Consider the following 25,046-nt stretch of genomic DNA (forward strand, 5'->3'; position numbering starts at 1 on the left):
GTCAGTTATAAGTTGTCTATTACAGTAATTTGACATATGTGGTCTGTAAACAGCAAGAACTAACGGGTCAAAACAATTCCTGGACTTAACTGTCTTTCTTCATGCTGGAAAGATAGGTTTTCAATTGTGTAGGGCCTGATTTTAATCATGTAGGATAGTTTTACATATACGACAAGTTAAGCTGTCGTATTTCTATCTATTTGGAAATCATCTAGCATTTCCAAACTTACAGCTCATCCTCATCATGTAAATAAAAACGAGAAGAACTTGTCATACCTCGTAGAATTTGTTCTGGAACTCCACCCATTGAAGTCTCAAAACATGCAAGAAAGCACTTAGAGTTTCCATTATGAATAACACAGAACAGTTGCACAGAAAACAAAAATGCCAACAATGAGAATAATAGTGTTATTATACCTTCTTTAATGGCCCGCCACTTTTCTATAACCCAACTAAAGAACGTAACCCAGACCAGAAGCAGAACTTTGTCATAGAAAAGACTTGACAGTTCCGAATAAGCTAAGCTTAAGCTGAACAAAACCAAAATACAAGGAAAAAATTATAATGAAAGGATACGATTTATTTAAAGTAGAACGGTTTACAATAAAGGGTTGAGCTAAAAGTGCCTTAAAAGTTGAGGAACATCAAATATGCACTAAATGCTTCTCTGATTAATTATCAAACAAGTGTTTCCCTTTCCCACAAATATCATCTTTTAGAAACAATTGAAGCATTGTCGGGTAATAAATAAAGAAGTATCTTCAAAAGAAAATTCAAACATTAATTCACCATATTTCCAATAATTTTCTTACCAGATAAATCTTTTTCTATTTTTACACCAGTCACTATTTATCTAAAATAAAATGGTATGAAAATCTTGTAGAACAAGTAGCTGCAACTAATGCGTGGACGACAATAAAACCGTATCAGTTTTTGTCAATTAACTACCCTGACTAGAATTTCCAAGCAACCAACCCTTGAAATGACAGAAAAGGGGCCCGATCCTGAAACTTGCTTACACAATAAAAAGGACAAGAAATTAGTGTCGAGGTTTCTTCATCAGAGCTAATGATAACTTTGTTATCAAATCAATAACACATACATGTGGACCTAACCAAGATATGTGGGCTTACTGACTGGTAAGTTACAAGATATAGGTTTTATACTGTCTTTTATGGTTTCGTCCATGATAAAATGCCTACATTTGCCTATCTATAAAAATCTAACCAAGGGGCGATGCATTCAATTCACGAAATTACTAGGCTGTGTACAATCAAAAGATGATGGTTTCACACTCCTTCAAAAACCAAGTAATTTTCGGAGGTTTCTTCCATTCTTAAGGCGATATCAGGATTCCAAAGCCCGTTGGACTTCATTCAAGTTCTTGCCATCCACGGGATGCAAGTTCATCAAAAGGCAATTTCCATGTCTATGTTGAATTTTGATTAATTGAAACAAAATTTTACAGACAAGAATCGAAGGCTTTCAACTACCAACCTGAGGGCCCGAAAACGTAGATACGAAGCTGTATTAGACACAGCTCCAAGCGCAAATTCGATTATATGTATGAGTTGGTGCACCAAAACCTCGCTGAAGTCAAACTCATCATGGTCACGGGGAACACTATGTGACTCTGATTCGACAGGATCATCCGTCTTGTATAGCAAAGAGTAAGATTAACCTTGATGCCTCTGAGGAAGAAAGGTAGTAAAAATTAGAATGTGATGTAATAAAAATGAGAAGAAAAGAAATAAAATCATAGTTTTGAGTGTACTTCTTGATGTTGCTTCTTCAGGAGAAACGGCTTCGGTGCTAGCATCCATGGTACAAAAAACAAGTGCCAAAAGTAGTAAGACAAGCTAACATCAATGAAACAGTGGACAGTTCATATTGAGAAGAGTTCCATCATCGTAATAACATAGCGTATACCAAAAGCCATTTCCATTAAGTCTCCAAGTTTCTGTCGTTATTAACAACATTGAACAAAATGATAGAGGCATAAAATAAAATAGGAGGAAATATTCGGATTGACTACAAAAAATCAATGACTTTGAGTTAAGTAGCTGACTGGAAAATTGTTTCTCTATGACTACAAGACACAAAGCAGCCAGTAGTAGGCATATGCCATGACCCTAGTCACCAGCAAAAAAAGGAATGGAAACGTGATAATTGCGTATACACCAGGATTTGCTTCGTGGTACTTGACGACTCTGTCAAGAAATAACGATTATTTTAGTTTCAGGTTGATTATCAATAGATCAAGAAGCAACAAAGAATCGGTTATTGGACTTTGATGACTTCATTACTGTGGCCAAACACTTCAGCAATATTAGATATTAATAGAAAGGCTAGCCAGACACACTCTAAAAGAAAACACAAATCCTAATTTAATTACATAAAATACATTTGTTACCGTTGTAAGGTCTGTAAAAATTGGAAACCTGTATCTTGGGATGTTGGCCAAAAGAGTTGATTATCTTATGCCAGTCCCCAGTTTTTCAGAAAGTATGCTCCACTATAAATTTAATATACATGATACATCATTGGAGTAGGAAAATGTTGGGTTAATATGATAATTTATAAATACGATATAAATTTCAATCTAATCGAGAATTTTTTTTTTGCATGATTTACGGGCCTGAGATTGATTTCTTATATAGGCTATAGCTGTCCACATATCCTGACAATAGAGAGATAAAAAACACTATTTCTATGTTGACCTACGAAAAACAAATCAATGTAAAATATGATAAATCTATAATTTAGACATGAGATCCATGGCAAGGAAAACAAAGAGGAAATCTTAATCGAGAATGAAGAAGAATGGAAAATATCGTGGACGTAGAGCAAGGTAGCATGCATGAGAAGGAATAAAATAAATAGTTGGATTGGTAAAGTAATTTTTTTTTTCACTTCTTATATTGTTAATGGGGTTTGCGAATAATCACCAAAGTTTCATTTTAATTTTGGGGGGCAGTGCATTTTTGGCGGGACTCATAATGCAATCATAAAGATAGGGGATAATCTCTTTATTTTAAGATATAAGTGATACTACCATATATATGTTAATTATGTACTTACCATATCTTGAAAAGTTACAACAATTATTATGTATAAATTATATAATTATCAGAGGAAGTACATGTTTGTGGAGACCTGAACTTGATATATGTGGTTCTAACACTTTTGCTGGGTTTAGTTTGGACATATGTGTGTGTTATAGTGATCAAGTTTTAATCTAAAAAACATATTTCTAAAATTCATTGATGGATTAAAATTTCTTCTTTGTATAGATTATGTCTCAAAAATTTATATTAATCCACAGATATTTTATGATCTGTACTGGTCATATTCCAAGTAGTGATTTCACTTTCTATATTTGTTCTCAGCTATAACAAAACAAATAAACAAACGAGTAAAGTTAGAGCGACCAAGAGGACCCGTATAACATACGCCATCACATTGGATTAAAACTATTGAATCTTTAGGCATGATTCTTTATGATTGAAAGAGCAAGTCAAATCAAAATTACCTGATGGGGATTTTTTTCAATGAGAGGAGAATGAAATTTGAAATTCTCATGCTGAGGGCTACATAAAGCACCCATAGGCATCTACTATTTCTTGAAAAGAATAAGTGAATTGTTTGTGCAAAAATAGGCAGGCTGTGATTCCTTTGTCCCTAAAACCTGAAATATCGCCTCAACTTGAGAACTGCTGCAATACTTTGTGAATCTGTCAAGTATTGAATAAATTAATTAGCTATGCCATCCATTAAAACCGGCGTTACGCGTATGCCTCAGCACAACACATCAGAAATTAAATCACAATTCCAGGACAGACCTGGTTTATTGCAAAAATAGGACATTTCTTTGTCGCATTCATACTTAGCATATTTAGAGTGTGATAGATGCATATTTCCTTCTTCATCAATAAGTTAAAATGCAAGAAAGGAAATTTAGCATTGGAATGAACATTAATTGCAGAAGCTTAGAAATAAAGCTGAAAAGGAAAACATGAAAAACAATGAAATACTTCATCTAAAATGAAACAAAACTGAAGGCTCCACTGCTCATAGTGATATCCAATTGTCTGCAATAGAGTGCTCCGGTGAAGCAATCCTGCATGGAGTCTTCAATTCTGCAAGTCTTCCTGAAACCTATCAAGTTCGTAATAATCAGCAATTAGTTTCTACATATCTAATTGCAAGATGCTCAAGACTTAAATTTAAGAATTTAAAGTAACCTTCTGCCCTGACAAAAGATCAAGAACAGAATGTTCAACCACAGCCTGTTTGACTGTCTGAGAAAAACGTTTCCCCCAGTAGCACGATAGAATTTTTTCGAATGTAACTGATTTTTCCCTCGAAACAAGTCCACCGATAAACCCCAGCTTAATTTGCTTTGTTGTCATCTTCTCCTGAGCATAAATTTTCTTAGCATCAGAAAGAGAACAAAACTCTAAATTAACAAATAGAAACTACAAAGCTGCAGCTAACCTGTTCCAATAATAATGGGCTGTCAATAGATCTTTCAGCAGTTATCTGAAATTCAAGCTTTTTCTGGTGAGCTACGGCATTAATTTTTTGCTGAATAGAAAAATTCGCCAACCTGAAATGATATATCAAAAAAGGCATTACCACTTGGACCTCTGTTTTCTTATCCAATCAAGGAGAGAAAAGAAAAGACCAAGCTATATGATCATATATGAATGCAACCATCCCGAGAAAAAGTTTGCTTCTGTACTAACTGTATGTGTACACTTCTATTTAAAGTTTAAACACAAGAAAGATCAACAGCAGAGTTAACCTAATCAGAAGCGATTATAGAATTTGTGGCAGTGAAGAACTTTGCAAATCATACCTTCTTTTGAACAAGTTTATACTCTGATGGCTCATTGTAAGCGTGTTTCAACTTCTCATTATTTGCGTTAATCTGAAGATCACGTTCAAGTTCTTCAAGTTTAACTAAGACAAACAAAAAAATAATCACCAGATACTGCGTTCTTGAACAGAAGAACCGGTGACAATTTTCAGAGCATAAAACGACCTCCAAACTTTTCAGATCAACATTATCCTCACCTGCCGGCCATGTTGAGGGTGATACACCTGCTTTCGCCATTTGTTCCTTAAACAACCGCAGCCTACGCGCCATTTCCTCACATATTTTAATCTTGATGATAAAATGATAAGTTTTTCCATTCAGAAAATCAAAATCAATTCTCTTAAATATGTTGCCACGAATTTTTTCACAACTGTTAAACGTACAAGGATATTGGGTATTTTAGTAACATTGATAATTTCCATTAGCCTACGATACCAAAATTAATAGTGTGGAGCTTAAAGTTTCCTGAAAGACATAATACTATCTACATTAAGCTGACAAAAAAAATTAAATAAATAGTTACCAATGTAAGAAACAAATAACATTCAGATAGATGAAGGCATCAAAACACAACGGAGAAAAGTGAATCAGAGCATCAAATGTCATAGCAATGTAGGTTTCAAAATTCAGTGTAAAAGAATCTAAAACAAGAGCAATGAGAACTGAAGAGGAGTCGCACGTCTTTGAATTGGAAAAGGCTGAGATCGCCGAGGTAAGAGATGGATCGATAAGCTGATTCGATTGGAATGAGCAATCGAACTATTTGCATGGGCTCTCTGACTGTAGCAGATCCATCGTTGGGAGAGAGCGACCTCGATTCACCGTTAGGACTTCTAAAAATGCACGAACACAAAATAAATTAACCAAACTGTGAGGCAAATGCTCTGGTTCTACAGAAAAAGAGTTCATTGGTAAATCAAATCTTGCCGCTATTTCCATCTCGCGGTTTCTAATGTTTTCTCAACTTCCCGCGCATACCAATAATATACATATATATATATATATATATACATATACATATATATATATAATTTATTATTAATGTTATCTTTATTAATGTATCATATTTTATTATCTCTTCTGTTTAGTTTTGCTCTAACCTATTTTAAAATCTTAGATTTGTTTATAACATTTATTTATTTTGTAAATGTTTTAGCCTTACTTTGTAAAATGTAGTATTCCAATTTTTAACAGCTTACTACGGTTTAAAATCAGAAGTTATAAAATTAATAAAATAAACATATTTATCACGATTTATAGCTATAATATTAATACATACACAAAAAAATAATTATAATAATAAATATATCTAAAAGAATTAAAAGTAATTATTGAACCATGAAGATTCTATGTAGTATCATTGTCCTCTAGTATAGATGCTTTAATACTTGAATTTCATCGACTAATATCAATAAAGTGATATCACAAAAAAGATAAAAAAAAAAAAAAGACCAAAATCAACCAAAGAGACAACATGACGAGCAATTGTTCAAAATAAAATTTTATAAACAATTAAATATATCACATATTAATTCAACATTAAAAACATTTTATAACTCTTATGTATATAGGGTTAAATATGTTTTTCGTCCCTTAATTATCACACGATTTTGGTTTTAGTTCCTACTCGAAACTTTGATGATTTTTAGTCCTTTTAGTTTTGAAACTATTATAATTAGTCCTAAAAATTAAACGGCGTTAAATATTTGTATGAGGTGGCTAACAGTGAGTCAGGTGTGTGTCACGTTTGGGGTTTCTCATCTCTTTCACACCCACCAATGTTCCCTCTCTGAGTCTCCATTTTCATCCAAGCCAGCAGCTACATTGGCAACTGCAAAAGCAGTGGTTTCACCAAGACCAAACCTAACAATGGCCGTCACCAAAAGCAGAATCAGAGACCCTTTTTTATATCCATATTCTCCACCATCCAACAAAAACCCAAATTCAAAATCTACTCTTTCCTTCAAACACAACCCCAACCCTATGTACATATAATCATTTGACTTTATAATCGTGTGATACTTAAAGGACGAAAAACATATTTAACCCTATGTACATATAATCATTTGACTTTATAATCATTTGACTTTATAATCATTTGACTTTATACTGAATTATCCAGATACATACTTTGACTAAATTTCACTAAAAGTGTACACTTGTAGTATCATTTATATTCTGCACAGATATAAACATGGGTTTATCAACCTACTACTTACAAGGTTAGTCTTTCATTCCTAAGACTCAAAAATCTAGGGTAACGACCTATTGTCATTCTCTTCCCCACCTCAATCATTTACACACGAGTTGAATAATTGGTAGAATATCAGGATACCTCATTTATAAAATCTGTTTGTCAATCACAGTCTTAGTTTTTCAATCAAACAAACAAAAAAGAAAAATCCTTAAAGAGAAGTAGGAGAATTCTAGAAAAATAATTTCTAAAAAAATGAAGTGTTTTAAAATAATAAAAATTATTTATAACAAAGCTATTTATATTAAAATCATCTTATATTAAAATAATTTATTCTTACTAATTTTCAATCATAGTCACTTATAAAGTATTACTTTATGAGTCTTTCATAACATATCATGTTTCTAATTAGTTTGAAAAAAGCTATAAAGCAAAATTTATATTATTAGGATATAAATATTATCGTAGAATAAGTGATCAATATGATACTTAATTAATATGCGTTATAGTTTCATTGTTGTCTAATTAATGTAAAAAAAAGGCGGTAAGAAATTTAAAGTGATTTATCATTAGCTTATATTAGTATAACATGTTTTGTTAGTCCAAGATTGACAACTTTGATCAAATTTTAGTAAGTGTTAGGTGTTAATTTATAATAAAACATGTTTATCTTGATTTAGAATACTCTATAATAGGACATATATTTTATCATGACATTATATGGTTTATGTTATATTTCAGTTTGAAAAATGTATTTTTAACAATTTTTTTCACAACCTTTTTATAACAATCTATGTGGTAATTCGTAATTAGTCCGTTTCAAATATATAAACCAAGAAAACAATGACACATAATCTATTGTCAAAAAGTTGTTAACATGTCATAGTTCAGTCAGTTTTCTATCTTTGCATGCTTATGTGTGTTTATAAGTAATTAGATTTCTAATTGATTTTATTCAAAATTACATAATGAGTGAAAATTCACTTACTTGAGTAGCAAGTTAAATGATTTGTTTTAATCTTAAAAAATTATTTTATATTTTAACAAGTCAAGTATACCAAATAGTTTCTAAAGGAATTTGAGTCATGTTATGCAATTAAAATTATTTATCAAGATCAATTACTGATAACATTTGATATTTCAAATTGGCAATTAACATGAAATTAACAACGTACAAAAATTTAAGATTTAAAAATAAGATAAAAGATCACTGGAATTGGTCTAAGACTAACATTATAGTAAAACATTCACATAAGAGTATATTGGTTTAATTCCTTCAAAAACAAGGTCTAAAATTATCTATTGAATTATTAATTCCTTAATTAATTCATTAATTAATTCATTAGATAATTTTGCATTAAATTCAGACGTTGAAAATGACCAAAAGCACAGGAGCTATTCCTAGCGTAATTACTTTTAGTTTCTTTTCTTACGTTTCTGGTTCTAAAAATACTTTCGAATACAAAAGAACTTTTAAAGAGAATAATACTTCCATATAATCAAAAGAACAAGAACAGAAACATATATTGCACAGAAAATTTACATTAATGTGTCGTCATACAACCAATTCCAATGAACAGAAAATTTAACCTATCTCAGACATCTCAAACGTACAACAATTTCTTGCAGAAAGTGAAGTCTTGATGTCTTGAAAGGTCTCCTGATCGTCTCCTGAGTTCTCCAGTATTTTCTTGGCTTTTTCGTGTGTCAGAAGATGGTTTATTGTCTTTCTGTCACGTCTTTTAAAGCCATTTAACTTCATTAATTTGCTCAGTGCACAGGTACTGGTACGCTATGCGAATTTCCTTTTTCTAGCGGTGCGAATTTTGGCTTTCACTCTGCAAAAATTGGTTGACAAACTCCAAATTATACACCCTTTCGTGTACAATAAGTTACATAACAATCTACTTCCTATTACAATTTTTCACTAAGTAATAACATGAATAATTATAAGATTGAGATCATTTATAAGTATAAAAACAACTTTTTTTTCACACTTATCAGTGAAAGTATATCTGCACAGGTGAGTGATAAATAATTTCACAAAAAAACTCTCACGTGGACACATCTAAATAAAAGTAGCACTGTACTAGAATCTATGGATCTGTAAATAAAGAAGATCCATAACAGTGTTTCTAATGAACTGTCTGATATGAGAATTCTCGTGCACATTAAATTAATATGGCATCAGGGAAATCAATTTCGAGTTGACAATTGTAAGACATGCATGCTATTCCTATCAAATATTTCCACTCTTCCAAGTGCCACAAATTTTCTCAATCTCAACAATGACACATTTTTCTAAAGACAGTTTATTATCATTGTTCTAAAGCTTCTTCAAGTAAATATTACATTGTGGAAGATTGGTTTCTTCCATTAGATATAATCCTATTAATATTTTTTTGTGTGACTGTCATCAATAATGTAAAGAATCCAATGGTTTTTCTTGTCATTAATCTTTGTCGAGAAATTTAATTGATCACTTTTGAAGAGATTTTATTTTGTCTCCATCAGTAGAGCTTGAATCTGAAACATTATTTAAGAGATTGAAAGTGAGTTGTAGTCATACCAATCAAATGAATCTGTATTTAGCAAATAAATGTATGTCCTTGAAGCAGTTGGTTGTGAATGAATTAATGTTGGAGCGAAAAATATTAATCCTGACATGCGCTTCCAATGCCCCAAAACGAAGTTCCGAATTTCGTGCATGCGTAATTTGGGGAAAGAAAATCGTTGCTGGCATGGTAGATGGAACTATTTATTCGATCAGAGCACTCAGGATTTGATCGTCTGAAAACGAAACGATAAAATTATAATGCTATTATAACTTAGCACTTTCGTTACACAGATTGTCGTCATTTCAACTAGGCTCCAATTTTTCAATTCTAACAATTTCTATTGCCCTTGCGTGATAAGTATTTTCAAAGTGAATGAAAATTTCAAAATAGCATCTTAAACTAGAAATTCATTAGTATTATCAATGCTTGAAAAAGCTTAAGAAATGCTCTACCAAAGACTTACAAATACAACACAAAGTGACGGACAAATTTCACAGACCCACCCATTCTGAGTAAACATAAGAAAGACCAAGCCTTTTGGAGTTATAGTGTTCAGTTGATCGATCATCAATCTTAGTAGACAACAACACATCACATATTTGGACATAGTATTTTGCTAACGAGGGTCTTGTAATGAATGCAATGTCATTGCACATCTCACTTTATATGTGCATGTGTGTCGTGTCCATTGCCCCTTATCAGAGTAATTTATCAGGCTTGAGTTATGTTATTGCTTGATGCTTCCGTATGAAGTTAACAGCAAAAATTAGCGTCTTGTATACCAATTCTTTTAGCAAAATCGGAATATTTAACGGTTTTATGGGCAACTTTTGTTTTTGTTTTCTTCTCTCTTTCTTTTCTATCGACGCATGTGGCCAACAGAAGTGACTAGACTTAGAGCTACAATTATAGATTTAACTCTTTTTATCTTTTTCCTGTCTGGCTTTTCCTCCAAAAAGCATGAAGTTTTAGTCAACTCAAGTAATCTTAATATAATCACAGAGACTATCCACAAAAGATAAGCAGAAATAACATTTTAAAGTTGATTTTGCCAATATAGATGACGGGATCGAGAATTAAAAGGGTACAACCATGCAACTTTATTTCAAACACCTTCTCCACAAGCATGATCAACACTGGTAAAAAGATCAAAAATTAGAAACTGGAGGGGCAATATATGACAGAAAAAGATGTTATTAATCTTAGATGAAAGAGAAAGAGACTGGTATGTCTCAATCAAGTGAAGGTTCTGTAGCACATGTTATGGGCCAGTTATTACAAAACTAGGGAAATTTTTTCTAGAGTTTCTGATTCTCCCTTGTGCACTAAAACAAGCAGTCTATTAAAGTATTGTTAGCCCTATCATATGGTATGTACCTTGACCTATTTCATTGGGCACTGTACACACTTATATGTATAAACATACATCACATGCACATACTTTTAGATGCATTAAACATTGAGCAAAAGAAGACATTTGCCAACTCAAGTCACATCCCTGGATCATGGATGTCTATTTCAGTGGATAAATTTTATTGTTTTTCAGCGATACAGTTGGAAAATGTTAGTTGTAATTCTTCATTCAGACGTAGTGTAGTTATATATGTGCATATTTCGATCGATTAAGGAGGAAAAAGGCATAGAAAGTGAGCCATCCAGTGTTTCGATCACTAGACTTCTGGAATGCTTAATTGCCAATTAGCTCGCAATGCATGGGTGGCAAGTTTCTCCCATAAATCGTTTAAATAAAAGAAATAAAAAGATGTAAAAGAGATAAAGAAAAAAAGAGGCTCTAAAATTCTATGCTAAACCACACACGAAACCTACTCATTCTATTTCGATCTGGCAAGCAAACGGATAAACGGGAAAAAGTGGCTTCGAGTTCAGCACCAACCAGAAAGCTCATTTAACATTAACCCAGAAAAAGAAAAATACTATAAAGAAATTAGAACATTCAGCAAAACACTACTTAACACAATGATGCACACATATCCAAATGCTGTCCGTGTCAAGCAAACACACCACAGCCCCACAGTCACGGTAAAATGAAAATGTATGTGCTCTAGAATTGAAAAGTGACAATGAGTTTACCAATAAAATTAAAATACCAATGAAAATCTGAATTGACATTCGGATGACACAAAACAACTATCCCCGGCCCATTTAATTTCATGCACTAGAATCATTGGCATAATCATTCTTTTAAGAATTATTAACTACTTTTCCTTCTAGCTTGCTAGCTACTTCAGCTTGCATCAAGTTCCATGGATGTACCGAGGAGCAACCATAATCAATAATTCCAAGCAGACTCAATTAATGACAAAAAATAAGAGAGAAAGAAAGACTCGGTTTCTTCAATTACTGTCCGCATAGATAGAGAAAGAGACGTCTTTAGGACCTTGGGGGATGGAAGAATTGTGTACCAGACATGAAAGCATTCAGCGAAGCGGGGTAAAGTGAAGGCTCAAATGGGTTGTTTCCACCGACTGTTGTGGCTGTGGCTGTGGCTGTGGCTGCGGCGGTTATTAAACCAAGATGTCGGGGTTCACCACCGGAGGAACCCTCAGTAACTGCACTGGTGTAAGAACTTTCAGGACCTTGATCGTAGAGAATTCCCTTGAAAACATGCCCTCCGATGTTGACAGAGGTTTGGTACGCGCACTGTTCATCTGAAGCGTCCACTGCGCTGACTCTCACACACCGAAACACCGCCGAAGTGCTCACTTCAGGTGGGAAATGCCCCAGCTCTAACCCTAAGTACAAAGAAATCACACATTAATTAAATCAAAGAATTAATCATCCAAAAAACAAAACTAAACCATACTAATTACTTGTGTGTGCCCTCTACTTTCCGCTATCATCACAAGAGGAAAAAAGGAAAAAAAAAAAAAAAAGTCTTGGCAAAGTCTCACATGGATGGAGCTCAAATAATTTCGTCAGTTTTACTTAGAAACAGTGATGGAATATGGAAAAAAGAAGAAAGAGAGGGGCGGAAAAAACAAGAGAAAAATGTGATGGGTGACCAAGGAGCGTCGTTGCATTTTCATACTTTCAGTCAAATACTATGGACTAGTCAGTTGTATCTAGTCATAGAATAAAAGACTACAATGAGTGTTACATCGAGATCTCAGTGCATCATCATCTGTGTGTAGTAGCGGTAGCAGACTAGTTCAAAAAGTTACAAGGTTGAAATCCATATCTCAAGAAAGTTACATTTATATACAGAAGAGAGACAATTAATTAAACCATTTTTTATTTATTTGAAGTGAGGATGATACTGTAATGTAATATGAAAGTTAACCTGCGATGGGTTGTGGAGCGGAGACGAGCTGAGTGTCTCTATGATATCGTTTGGGAATATTCTCTGGGCGAAATTGTTGTGGGCTCTGCAAGGAAGCGAGTTGTTGTTGTCGTTCGCGGCGTTTGGCTGCTGGAACCCAAGTGCTCTTAACGTGGGTTTGGCACTGAAACCCTCGGGTCTTACAGCAGGTCCTGCATCTGAGATGTGTACAATCTTTCTTGGCTTGGTTACCACAGTCCTGACAGTTCATGCCGCTGCTTCCTGCACCTCCGGACCTCATGACAGTTAATCCAAATCTCGTTGACTCATCAGACACACAGAGCGAAACCTCCTCCTCGTTCACGCTCGAGCAGTTCCTGCGACTAGGACCCACTCCAAACGCAAAGTAGTTGCTCAAGTTTTGGGGTGCAGCTTGGGGCTGATACGACTCTGGCCATATCTCGAACCCCTTGTTGTAGATCTCCTCGTTCCTGAACAACAATAGGTTATTCCTGTTGTTGTTGTGGATATTGTTATCTCCTTTTTCCACCTCTCCCTCTTCCTTGTTTTGTGGACCTCCCCTTCTAGTTCCACCTAGAGAGAAGAACCCGGCCATTTGTTGCACCCCAAAGCTGAAACGATTTTCTCCAATTCAGACACAATATCCATAGCAGAACCTTCGCCCAATCTTAAAATGTTTTACCCAAGATCGGGGCTACAGCTGTAAATTTTGGGTTAATTAAGGCTAACCTTGCACATACAAAAAAAAAAAAAAAACACTGCTAGGTTTGCTTACTGCTTACTACTAGTAATTTTTGACCCGATCGTTCTCTTTTCTTTCTCTTTTTTTTTTTTGTCTTATTCAGTCTTAGTATGTGGGTGTGATGTGTTGTGTGGTGGGGCGTCTGAAATATGATCTTCTCTGGGCTGGTTGAGTTTTTGCAGCTTTTGGGGGAAACTGTTTCTCACCAAAAAAAGAAAAAGACGTAAATTAAAGAAAACACAGGAATTATCAAATGAGTAAAGAAGAGAGGATTTGGAGTTGGTGAAACCGAATTCCCTTAGAAGCAATTATGGCACGGAATTAGAGCTTCTGCTACGCCGCCACGGTAACTGCACCCATCTACTCTACTGTATAAGTCTCATTTATGAATATCGTCTCACCAATCCCACACAATCTCTCTCTACCTCTTTGCTTTCTAGTTTAGACTTTAGACTGCTCTATCCTACGCTGCACAAGAGGAATTCAAGCCAGCTTTGTTTCCATGGTGTCTTGCCCTGTCTAACTGGGAGTGTGGTACTGTCATCTGATGAGAGTGTGTGTGTGAAAGAGAGAGAGAAGAGATAGGTGGTAGTGTGTCATGTGTGCGTGGAGGAACATGAAAATCTATCACTTAGCATTTCTCTACAGTTCTCTTTCAGTTTCAATAAATCTCGGCCGGGATGAGTGAACCACAACTGTGCTTTGACCATCCAACGGACACTACTACTCCACGTGTCATATCACCAGCTTTTGCTTATTCGTCCTTGCACCGGAAAACCCGCTGGTACTTTCTCTGACCGTCCCCATAAATTAAGATTTTTTTTCTCTTATTTTTAACGTCTCTGAAGCAATCTTCCCCATTGTGGAATACCAGTACTGTGCACCACTCAACCATCAACCATCAACATGCATCTACGTCCCTCCTTTCACCGCTCAATCTTTCACCCCTTACTATCCAACGGCTCTCATAACTCTTACCCTAGCATAAGTAGCCATATTTTCTAACTCTCAAGTCTTGTTCAATATCATAAAGGATATTTTAAAATGACAGTAAATATTTTTTATGAATTACACTTTCTTTCTCCAAAAATTACAATATAGATTTATTAATGGTGGTTATATATAAAAGATGTTTAATTTAATAAAGATATAAAAGGTAATAAATAGAAATAGAAGTATTGGAAAGGGAGTGTGGGGTAGGTGTTGGGAGTATTTATGAAATGGTTTACTACTCCTGCCGTGTTATCTGTCCCATGCCTCGTATTCCACCTCAAAATTCTTGGCATAATGATTATATGATTGACTCGCAATGTGGCATAATAATATGTTAATGGATGGAAAATTCATTGGAGGCAATAGAAAAAGAGTTTCTCCGTGAGAGGTCAACACCTGTGATGCAAAATTTGGCCAGACATGACCCAGGAAATACATCCCGTGTCGTCTACATGGAAATCGCACACGGGCCATTTCTCGCTAACAAGTGGGGTACTCCAATACTCTTCATTTTCACCAACTCAAAAAAGGAATTCTAGTTTTTTTTTTTCTTTTATCTCTCGCACGAAATCTTAAAAGTACTGACACTATTTCATATTTCTTATTACATTGTTTTAAACATTCGTACAATACTAGAATTTCATCATCGTATTATAGTGCATCTATGTGTATTTTGAATTCACATTGGTGATTACGAATTGATGAATCATAAAGAAAGAGTTAAATTGTTGACTTGGTGCAAAAATAAACTTAGTTTATACACATAATGGTTTTTGAGTTGAGAATGTAGTCAATAATCATGCACGTTTCCCTTATTTTGCGTGAGTTTGTTTTTCTCTCATGAATCGTATTTCTTACAGCGTGTGTAGCAAGTCGTTTAGTAGTATATAGTTTTTCTTTGTTTTTGTATTTTATTCAACAAGCGTAAGTAGTAGAATATGATTGTTGTTTGCTCGTGTTCCGAATTTATAGCAGCGAATACTGGAATATTAGTGCTGGATCAGACTCGGAAGACAACCAAACAAGTTTAGTGTGGGTTAAAGAGTAAAGCTCTATACTTAATATAGAAGTCATATTAAAAAAAAAAAAAACCAAAGACACGTTATTTTCCGTGAAAATTATAATTAAAAGTGAACTATTTTATTTCAAAAACAAATAAATTTGTATGGATTCTTTTCATTTATACTAACAATTAAAAGTGATTTCAGTTTATAAGTTTTAAATTACTTTTTTATGTCAATGAGAACTAAATCTAGGACACACATTGACTAAAGGGAAAGATTATAAGATGATCTTTATAAAATGTATTGGACCACCTTGAAAACCTATATATATAATACCGCAAAATTTATTCATTATAAATAAATAAAGAAAACAATAATTAAAGGAACTTAAAATTATAATTAGGGAACAAAATTTAAGGTGTTTTCAAAAGAATTTAACACAATAAATGTTAGATAGCAATTGCTATTGGAGTGGAGGAAATAAAAACAATTGGAACAACTTTAAATAATTTTTTTGAAATAAATGATAAAAGAGATTTACCATTACTAAAAAAAAATTGTTAGAAAATATAGAGGTTGATCATTAATAATATAAGTATTTCTTTTATGTAATTGTGATTTTTAATTTAGGCGAGTACAAAGTATTAATAATTTTTTTTATCATAGATTTCCAAAAGAAAACTTATATATATATATATATATATATATATATATATATATATAAGTTTTGAGCAGATTTTTATTCTACAAAAACTTCATCTTCAATTAATTTTGTATATCAACCTCTTTCTTCTTTTTTTCAAAGAACTATCGTTCTTTATTTCCCATTTTTTTCTAAATAGTAATTTCATGTTTTTTTATAAAATATTTCTGTGTATCTAATTCATAATTTTGAATTCATATTTCCATAATTTTTACCACTTTTTAATATTATCGTTGTCAATAAGTCAAAATTTCTTTAAAGAACTAATCTTTCCATGGTTTCGACAGTATTTTACTACACTTACCGCACACATAAATGCAAATGAAAAGTTAAACGGTAGACAAAAACAAATAAATTAGTCACATATAAGTAAATATATAAGCAAACCTAATTTAGTAAGTATTAAATGGAACGAGGTAAAATTTATTGTGTGGTGACATGGTAGTTTATTATAAAAAATCTTGTCGGTGTTTATCTCCCGTAAAATATACGTATCTAGAGCAAATATATATATATATATATATATATATATATATATATATATATATATATATATATATATATATATATATATATATATATATATATATATATATATATCAATAAACTTAATGTTAGAAAACCTTTTTGTACTAGCATTAATTAATTTTAATATATAGGAAAACAAATCCTAAAAGTACATAAGAAATTAATCCAGAAAAATTTAAAATTAATCCAAAATTCAACAATTTAAAAAACCTAAAGATTACCGATGAGATTCGATCCACAACCTGAACTTCCGCCCACAAAAAAGTACACAAATTAATTAATCTTTCATTCATCATTAACTGCATGAAGTTCTTAGTATCATTATTTTTAAAAATAATTGATTCTGAATTTATGTTCTCTATAATTCAGTTTGGAACTTAATTAATGGCTAGTTATATTTTGAAATTTGAAAAATGTGGCAGTATATTTAGAGTAGAATTTATAATCCTTTTTTATTCTTATTGCAATGTAGGCATTGTTTCTCTAGAACTAAATGGCTAAGGTATCAATGTTTAAAAAAATCATGTATATAAATTGAATTGTTTTTGTTAGAATTAGAGTGAAGCTTTGTGGGATGAGTTTTTGATAATACTGTAATTTTCCTTATTGATTTAAGGACGGATTACGAGTGGATATGATAAAAGATATTTGAAACCAAAATTTGAAGATATAATATATGTGAAATCTGAATATAACTTCATAAAAGATTAACATCACTATTTATAAAAAAAAATTAAAAAATAAGTTAATGAATCTTTAATTTATATGAAGCTTTACTTTCTATTTTTATGAAAGTTAAACTCATACATGAAATTCTAAACATCAAAACATTCAAATATCAATCAAGTAAGGAAATAAAATAATAGTAGAAAAGGGAGAGTTGGGTGCAGCGTGGAAAACAAAATGTAAAGGTGAATGATTCAGTGTCACGTGAAGAGGAACGTAATTAATTTAAGATAGGTAACAGGTAAATAATTGGGCTCAATAATATAACGGAACCAGGTAACAGAGCTAAGGACAGGACCTATGGGTCTTCAAAGTCTAACCTAAGCTAATATGGCTTTGACATGTTAAAAACTTTTATGAACAATTAACCAATGGCTACCAGATGCAAATGCTACTATTCTATCCTTCACATAACCAAACTTTTCAATTCTAAATTAATTTCTTATTTGGGGCCCGAGGAACCAAATCATTTTCCTTTAAATTCTCATCACTATTTTACTATTATTAGATACATTCAAATGATTCTCTCATGTCTTAATCCTTCATGGTCGACAACAGGACCGACAGCTCTGGATTAAGAAATGTGTCCCAAAATCAAACGGGTTGATTAAGCCTTGAATGAATGATTGATAATGAAGTTGTTGGCTAATGGTGTGAGAATTACAGAGATTAAGATATTGGGTGTGCCATGATTGTTGGAAACAGGAGACCTAAAGGCTTGAGAAGACGTAACCTTCTTTTTTTCTTCTCTTTTCTTCCGTTCCATTTCATCATTCGATTGTCGACCAATTCCAAAGTCTCTTCGCCCTGTCCCTAACTAAATTATTTACCTTCCTTAAGTACCCATCATTGCCCCTTCTGCCTTTTCTTTTAACCCATACCTTCCATTCAAATATACTTATTTCATTTCTTTTACGTTTTTAATACATATTTCTTTTAATATAACTATTTCTTTTATGTTTTTAATACGTATTATTAGTCCGGATTCAAATGTGAGTTGAACTTTCATTAAACAAAAACTAGAAAGTGAAACAACATATAAAAATGAATATTTATTAATTTATTATCTTAATATTTTAAATAAAGAGTGGAGATGATTAATCAAGTGCTGCATCTTAATGCATTTTGGGAAGAATCAGTTACTTTTGAGTTTGAATGACATTTCATTTTAATCATAACTCATCCGTTGATTTTTCAACATCAATCGGTTTAAACTTTTACTTAGTTTCACCTAAGCAGTTATAATTATCTTATGAAGATTTGTTTTTCTGTGATTTTTCTTAATCAAATTATTGTTTGTATGATTGAATTTAGATATCGTTGATGTTACATCTTTCTACTGAACTTATTCTTCTATACATCCAATATCTTTTTATACCATTATTTTATTCCATTCTATTACAATATGTTAAAAGACAAAAAAGAAAGTTACGTAGTTTTTAATTAAACTTATAAAAATGACTTAATTGTCAAAAAAAAAAAATAGTTGTTCACAATTTATGTACTTGTTTTAAATTAGACTTGACCACTGGATTTATTTTTTATATCAGTCAGTATAAAGTCTGAGTATTGCACTATTGTATAGTTTACACTTGTACCAACTTTAATTATTCTGTACAAGCATTTTTGTGAACGTTTTGAAATATTTATCAAACTATTAGACGGTCATTCTGGGTCATTTAATGACTATCCAGTAATGATTTCTTTACAAAAGGCATCCTTTTAATTTAGGTCAATCCCATCTAAAAGTGACATATTCTTGATGTGTCAACTCAAAATATTATTCATCTATCTTAAAATAAATATTAGGGGACCAAAATCAATTATTCCAAAGTTTAGAAGGACAAAGATAATAATACTTCTTTTATAGAATCTAAAACCGAATTTCACACATTAAAAAAATATTTTAAAATGTTACAAATATGAAAAATAATTATTTTATAAAATCAAATAAATTAAAACTCACTGATTTTACACATAGTAAAACACAATTATATCAACATACTTTATCTACTTGGGAATAAAAGGGTCCGAATCCTGTTCGGGTTCTAGATATCGCACTTTTCAGTGGACCTGTAGAATATTCGGGTCCTATAGTAAACGCATCTTTGGGCCTAACTGTTTTTCTTGAACCTTGGAGGTTTGAAAATGGATCCAATTCCATTCACGTGTTTTTTTACCATACGAAAAGTGTGTCTGCAAGTAGCAATTCCATTCTCTTTCAGAAACTTATTTTTTAGCATCCTTATTTATTATTCTTTACACATCATCTACGTTATTATCTACAGGTTTATATATATTTCCCCCCTTTTTTCTTCTCTATAAAAAAATAGCCGAATTTGATCAAAATTTCATTTTGTATATTTTATTTATTTTTTCCCATAAAACTTTACAATTTTTATATCGACAGTGTTTTCCATCAACACGATATTGTGCATGTTCGTCGGTAAATTATTGCAATATCGAATTCGTCCAAAGTATGTTACGAAGCTGCATTTTCGTGGTATTGATATTAGATGTGACTTTTTTAATGTTACTGAAATTACTTTTTAAAAGGCATACATACTTCAGAAGGTGATTTGAAGTACTTAATTAATACTTTATTATTTTTAAATTTATTTTATTAGGACTTTATCCTCACTTCCCTGTTTGTTGGAGAAAGTAAACACTCGACAAGATTCGTCGGCAAGAGAAACTAGGAAATGAGGTAAGCAGAATCGAGAATCACGTTCATGAAAGGGAATAGCAGAATAACAACAAGGACTTCGATGCTATAACATTGCAGCTTAATTTAGTGTTTGAATGGTATAAAATTAAATTAAATAATGAGAAAATTTAAACATGGTAATGTATTTCTCTTAAAAATAATAATTTATTAAAGAATCCACGAATATTCTCTTCTAGAAACCAAATTGAAGACACAGTATATCCCAATCTCATAAAGTTGAAAAAATAGTTGGACTTATGTTACATTTTGCAGCCCTTTAAAGTCTTCCTGATTGCTTGATTCATGAATCATGAGACACACCCGTGTACATTCATGCCTCGTGCAACAAGTGATAGCAGAAACATAAAATTCTGAGAACAACATTAAATATATACGAGAGAGAGAGAGACACACACATACATACTATAATGTATTATTGTCCAGCTACAACGTGCCAAAGCAACTGAAAAGGATCACCCTATTCCCTTGTTTGAATCAAAATAAACAAAAACAGAGCTTCTATAATTTATTTTTAAACTCCCACTTGCACATTCCTATGGCATGTTCTAATCTTACAAAACCCTTGCATTGCATGAATTCCCTCTCACAAAAACTCTTCTTCTACGAGTTCGACAACGAGGGCATGGCAACCCAAGGTTCGCCATTTCAGATTGAACTTGTGGTAGACACGACCATGACAACCTCAAACGTTTGTAGCCACAGCGACAGTTTCAGCAATCACCAACATTCAACCTCTTTCTCAAAGCTCCTAATGTCTGTTCTAACCAGATTCCATGCAGGCTACTTCAGAATAAGCCTTTCCCTCGGAAGCCAAGTATTACTGTGGAAGACGGTAATGACATCGGCACAAGACAAAACCACTCTACCGCACGTGCTTTCCACGCTTCCTTCAGTGGCTGTCTATGCACTCTGGTCTTTCTCCCTTTTCACTCTAGTGTTACTCTCCCTCCTCTACCTCCTAAGATGCTTTTTTTTCTTTAAGATGGTGAAGGTCGAGTTCTTGCACCCTGTGGGGGTTAACTACTTCTTCGCCCCCTGGATTTCGTGGCTTCTCTTGCTTGAATCAGCGCCGTTCGTGGCGCCCAAAACCACCTTGTACATGGTTCTGTGGTGGGTGTTTGCGGTGCCGGTGGTGGTGCTTGACGTGAAGATCTACGGACAGTGGTTGACGAAGGGGAAGAGGGTTTTATCCTCTGCGGCGGGGAATCCGACGAGCCAGGTGTCAGTGATAGGGAACTTGGTTGGAGCACAGGCTGCTGCGCACATGGGATGGAAAGAGTGTGCGTTGTGGTTGTTTTCGGTGGGGATGGTGCATTACGTGGTGCTGTTTGTTACGCTTTATCAGCGATTATCGGGTAGAGATGGGGTTCCAGTATTGTTAAGGCCAGTTTTGTTCTTGTTCATTGCAGCGCCTAGCGTAGCAAGCTTGGCTTGGGAATCCATTGTTGGAACCTTTGACACTGCTTCCAAGATGCTCTTCTTTCTATCCATTTTCCTATTCCTCTCACTGGTAAGATTAGTTCCTCTACGTGTGCTGTTCAAAAATTATTCTCCAAAAGAATTTGATAACTGACATTTTAATACACATTTCTTGGAAGACATTTACGATATGGTGTTTATATTATCGACAGATTAAAATATATTTTATCTTCTTTTGCAACCGTTGTTAGCATAAAAGTTAACATCCCATTCCATAATGATTGGATGAGTGTATAAATTTTATACTATATTTTATTTTATTTAACTTCTATCTTAGATTTTATTTGTAATTTTTGTGTCCTGGTATGTATAATTATATACTACTTTGTTAAATTGTTTAAAATAAATATAAAAATAAAATAAATCTGTCTTTTTTTGTCTCTTTTCTTTGCTAGTTTACGAGCTGTTTATAAGCTCGATAAAATGATAAAAAAAAATCCAAAACTGTGAATTATTTAATAAATATCTCGAATATCTCAGTTTCCCCCACTTTTTAATAGCAGTAGATTATAATGGATGATGGTATTTTTACATGAAAGAAGTTTTTACTCTCTTTTAATATTATCTTTCATTCCTTTTTTTCCTTTTTTTTAAATATTAAAAAAATATTTTTATTAAAATAATAATAATTTAACACACAAATATTTTTAAATTTATTTAACACTACCTTTTTATAAATTTGTTTACAAATATAAAAATTTATTTTTTTATAATTATTTTATCCATATAATATATATCAAATAAATATTAATTTGTATCGCCGTACTATCACTTTTGTGATGGATTATTAAATAAAATTTTGCAGTATGTGGGGATCTATCAATCCGATTCATCTTTCAAGTAAATGACAAAACTTCCAGCTAGATATTTAGTGATAGAGAGATTTATTCATTAAATAAATACCAAATAAAATTTGAATGTACTCATTCTCTTGTAGCCTGCGCATATGTTTTTATATGAAACAATTATATATTGATGATAATCAACATCCATAAGCAGATTTGCAGGCCAAACCTATTCTGGAGATCAATGAGAAGGTTCAACGTTGCATGGTGGGATTACTCATTTCCCATTACTGCACTTGCTCTTGTTTCAGCAGATTATGCAGAAGAAGTGAAAGGAACTTTTTCTCACATTCTAATGCTCTTTCTGTTGGCTCTTTCTGTTCTTGTCTCTCTTGCTCTCACCATGTTTACTCTTCTCAACTTTAACATGCTTCTAGTGGATATATATCCTTCCAAGCTTTCTCAGTCAATCCTTGTAATGTAATGTAACAAGCCCTATTAAAAATTAACACCACCTCTAACTTAAAATTTCTGGGTTCTGTTTTAAATATCATCTAACTTTATAATTTTCAATTATAAAACTTAAATTCACACTATAATGCCAACAATAAATAGGATTAAAATTAATCTTAATTTAATCACAATTTCCCATTTAAGATTAATATCTGACCGACTATATTGAAACATATCAATGATTGATAAAATATATGTATAAATTTTCATTACTTTAAACACTATTTTTCCTTTTTTCCTTTCTATATCTCAATTATATAAATTATTATACAAGTTTTAGATGAAATTTCTCTATATATGAGAGAGAAAAAAAAATCATTTTCATAATGTATAAATTAAAAACCAAACTTTAGAAAAATCAGTAAAAAATCATTATTTACATAACTTTATAAGTAATAATTTTAGTTAAGGAATAAAATTTTATTTTATTATTGTTTATATTTTTCTCTTTCAAAAATACTTAAATATCCTTCGAAGGATTTAAAAGAAAGTACAAAAGAAGATAGGATAATATGCAAAATGAAAAATAAAATAAAATAAACTACTCTAACTCCTGAAAAGGTTTATAAGGAAAGATACGTACATAACGATTATTTGTAAAATTACAATGATTATATATTTAATTTTTTATTAATAATCTTGCCTTTCAGATAAATAATTAAAAAAACTTAAATAATGAACTTAAAAAAATAATAATCTATCTTAAAATAAATATTAGAACCAAAATCAGTCAATTAAGATTTTAGAAAAATAAAGATAATTTTAATTTTATCGAACTTTGGAGACTCCTCCATATAGTTCCAAAGCTTTTTCCTGCTCCAACCTTTCTCATAATGCTAAAACACAAAGGGAATTTTTTTCTCTTTTTTATAATTATCTAATGCACTTTCATTTTTTTTCTTAACCTAACTCTAGTCTCTCTCCTTTCTTTTTTGTCTTTGTTCATTTTCACCCCACTCATGCACCATACTTTGTCTTGTTCATATCATTTTTAACTCTTCCTCAATAAATCGTTCTTATTTTGTTATATTTGATTATAAATGTTTGATATAGTTTGATGGAGACAAATGACTAATTTAAAGTTACGAAAACTGGAGAAATAGAACGAAGTTCTTTTATGGATTTCGAAATTTAATGGTTATTTATTAGTGTTTTAATTTTATTCAAAAACTTATCCATTATATTTCACCTTCAAGATTAAATTAGATATTACTAAAAAAAATACATAGCAATAAATATTTGTATTTAATTCTGATTATAATGCTATTAAATATAATATTTATTAAACTTAATAATTAAAATTTAAACTTATTAAATATATATTTTTTAAACTTATTAGATATTAAATATTTATTAAACTTATTAAATATATATATATATATATATTTATTATTTTATAAAAATATATCTTTTATTTTAAACAACTCAAATATTTTTAAGCAATTTAGAACTCATATAAGATTTATAATTAAAAAAACATTTACCAAAAACAGTTCATACACACGAAAAATATTTACTTTATGGAAATTTAAATTTAGTATAGTAAGAAGAAGATTTGTTAAAACTTTGAGATCAGTTTATACTTTAGAATATTTCACGGACTCACACAAAAATTAATTGAAATGTTATAATTTATCAAGTTCGCTCTATGTCTGATCTTAACACACTTTATATAGAAGTTTTGGAACTGAATTTTGTTTTAACTCATTCGTTTGATGAAGATGAAAAATAATTTATTTTAAGAGTGTGTTAAAATATTTTTATATAACATATATGTACCTTTTCACGGGTTTATCATTTATTTATTATTATACTGATTTACTTTAAACTCAATAAATAATAAATAACACTACACCTGTTAAGTTGTCAAAAAAAAATGTATGTAAACACTTGGAAACTTTATCTAGAAC

General features: G+C 31.8%; 2 protein-coding genes and 1 long non-coding RNA gene across 5 annotated transcripts; 1 reads left to right on the plus strand and 2 right to left on the minus strand.

Moving 5' to 3' along the window:
- Positions 1-33: 33 nt before the first annotated feature.
- Positions 34-5,841, minus strand: LOC108343010 (uncharacterized). 2 transcript variants are annotated; one of them, XR_001833456.2, is made up of 8 exons: positions 5,562-5,841; positions 4,862-5,141; positions 4,498-4,609; positions 4,245-4,418; positions 4,035-4,158; positions 3,533-3,734; positions 1,775-2,210; positions 34-1,691 (listed from the first exon to the last, which is right to left on the minus strand). It is a non-coding gene; the product is annotated as an uncharacterized LOC108343010 (long non-coding RNA). The 2 variants fall into 2 exon arrangements; XR_008248296.1 differs by having other exon boundaries at positions 4,862-5,841.
- Positions 5,842-11,575: 5,734 nt separating this feature from the next.
- Positions 11,576-14,294, minus strand: LOC108342507 (protein EXPRESSION OF TERPENOIDS 1). Of its 2 annotated transcripts, none has more exons than XM_052876048.1 (3): positions 13,718-14,294; positions 12,936-13,635; positions 11,576-12,387 (listed from the first exon to the last, which is right to left on the minus strand). In XM_052876048.1, exons 2-3 carry the CDS (start codon positions 13,528-13,530, stop codon positions 12,026-12,028), a joined length of 957 nt encoding a protein of 318 aa, XP_052732008.1. In that variant the 5' UTR covers positions 13,531-13,635; positions 13,718-14,294; the 3' UTR covers positions 11,576-12,025. The 2 variants fall into 2 exon arrangements, with proteins under 2 accessions (XP_052732008.1, XP_017435781.1); XM_017580292.2 differs by having other exon boundaries at positions 13,711-14,294.
- A 6,600-nt stretch (positions 14,295-20,894) lies between these two features.
- On the plus strand, positions 20,895-23,107 carry LOC108341291 (S-type anion channel SLAH4). The gene is made up of 2 exons (XM_017578988.2): positions 20,895-21,869; positions 22,838-23,107. Exons 1-2 carry the CDS (start codon positions 20,895-20,897, stop codon positions 23,105-23,107), a joined length of 1,245 nt encoding a protein of 414 aa, XP_017434477.2.
- The last annotated feature ends 1,939 nt before the right edge of the window (positions 23,108-25,046 follow it).

Source organism: Vigna angularis, chromosome 4, assembly GCF_016808095.1.
Source record: "Vigna angularis cultivar LongXiaoDou No.4 chromosome 4, ASM1680809v1, whole genome shotgun sequence".
NCBI lineage: Eukaryota > Viridiplantae > Streptophyta > Magnoliopsida > Fabales > Fabaceae > Vigna > Vigna angularis.

Bases quoted from the DNA above. Each gene is read 5' to 3' on its own strand.
- LOC108342507 (XM_052876048.1), bottom strand. From the start codon at position 13,530: ATGGCCGGGTTCTTCTCTCTAGGTGGAACTAGAAGGGGAGGTCCACAA. The intron at 12,388-12,935 runs GTTAACTTTCAT...CTTTGTACTTAG, and splicing joins CGCTCCACAACCCATCGCAG to GGTTAGAGCTGGGGCATTTC.
- LOC108341291 (XM_017578988.2), top strand. From the start codon at position 20,895: ATGGCATGTTCTAATCTTACAAAACCCTTGCATTGCATGAATTCCCTC. The intron at 21,870-22,837 runs GTAAGATTAGTT...ATCCATAAGCAG, and splicing joins TTTTCCTATTCCTCTCACTG to ATTTGCAGGCCAAACCTATT.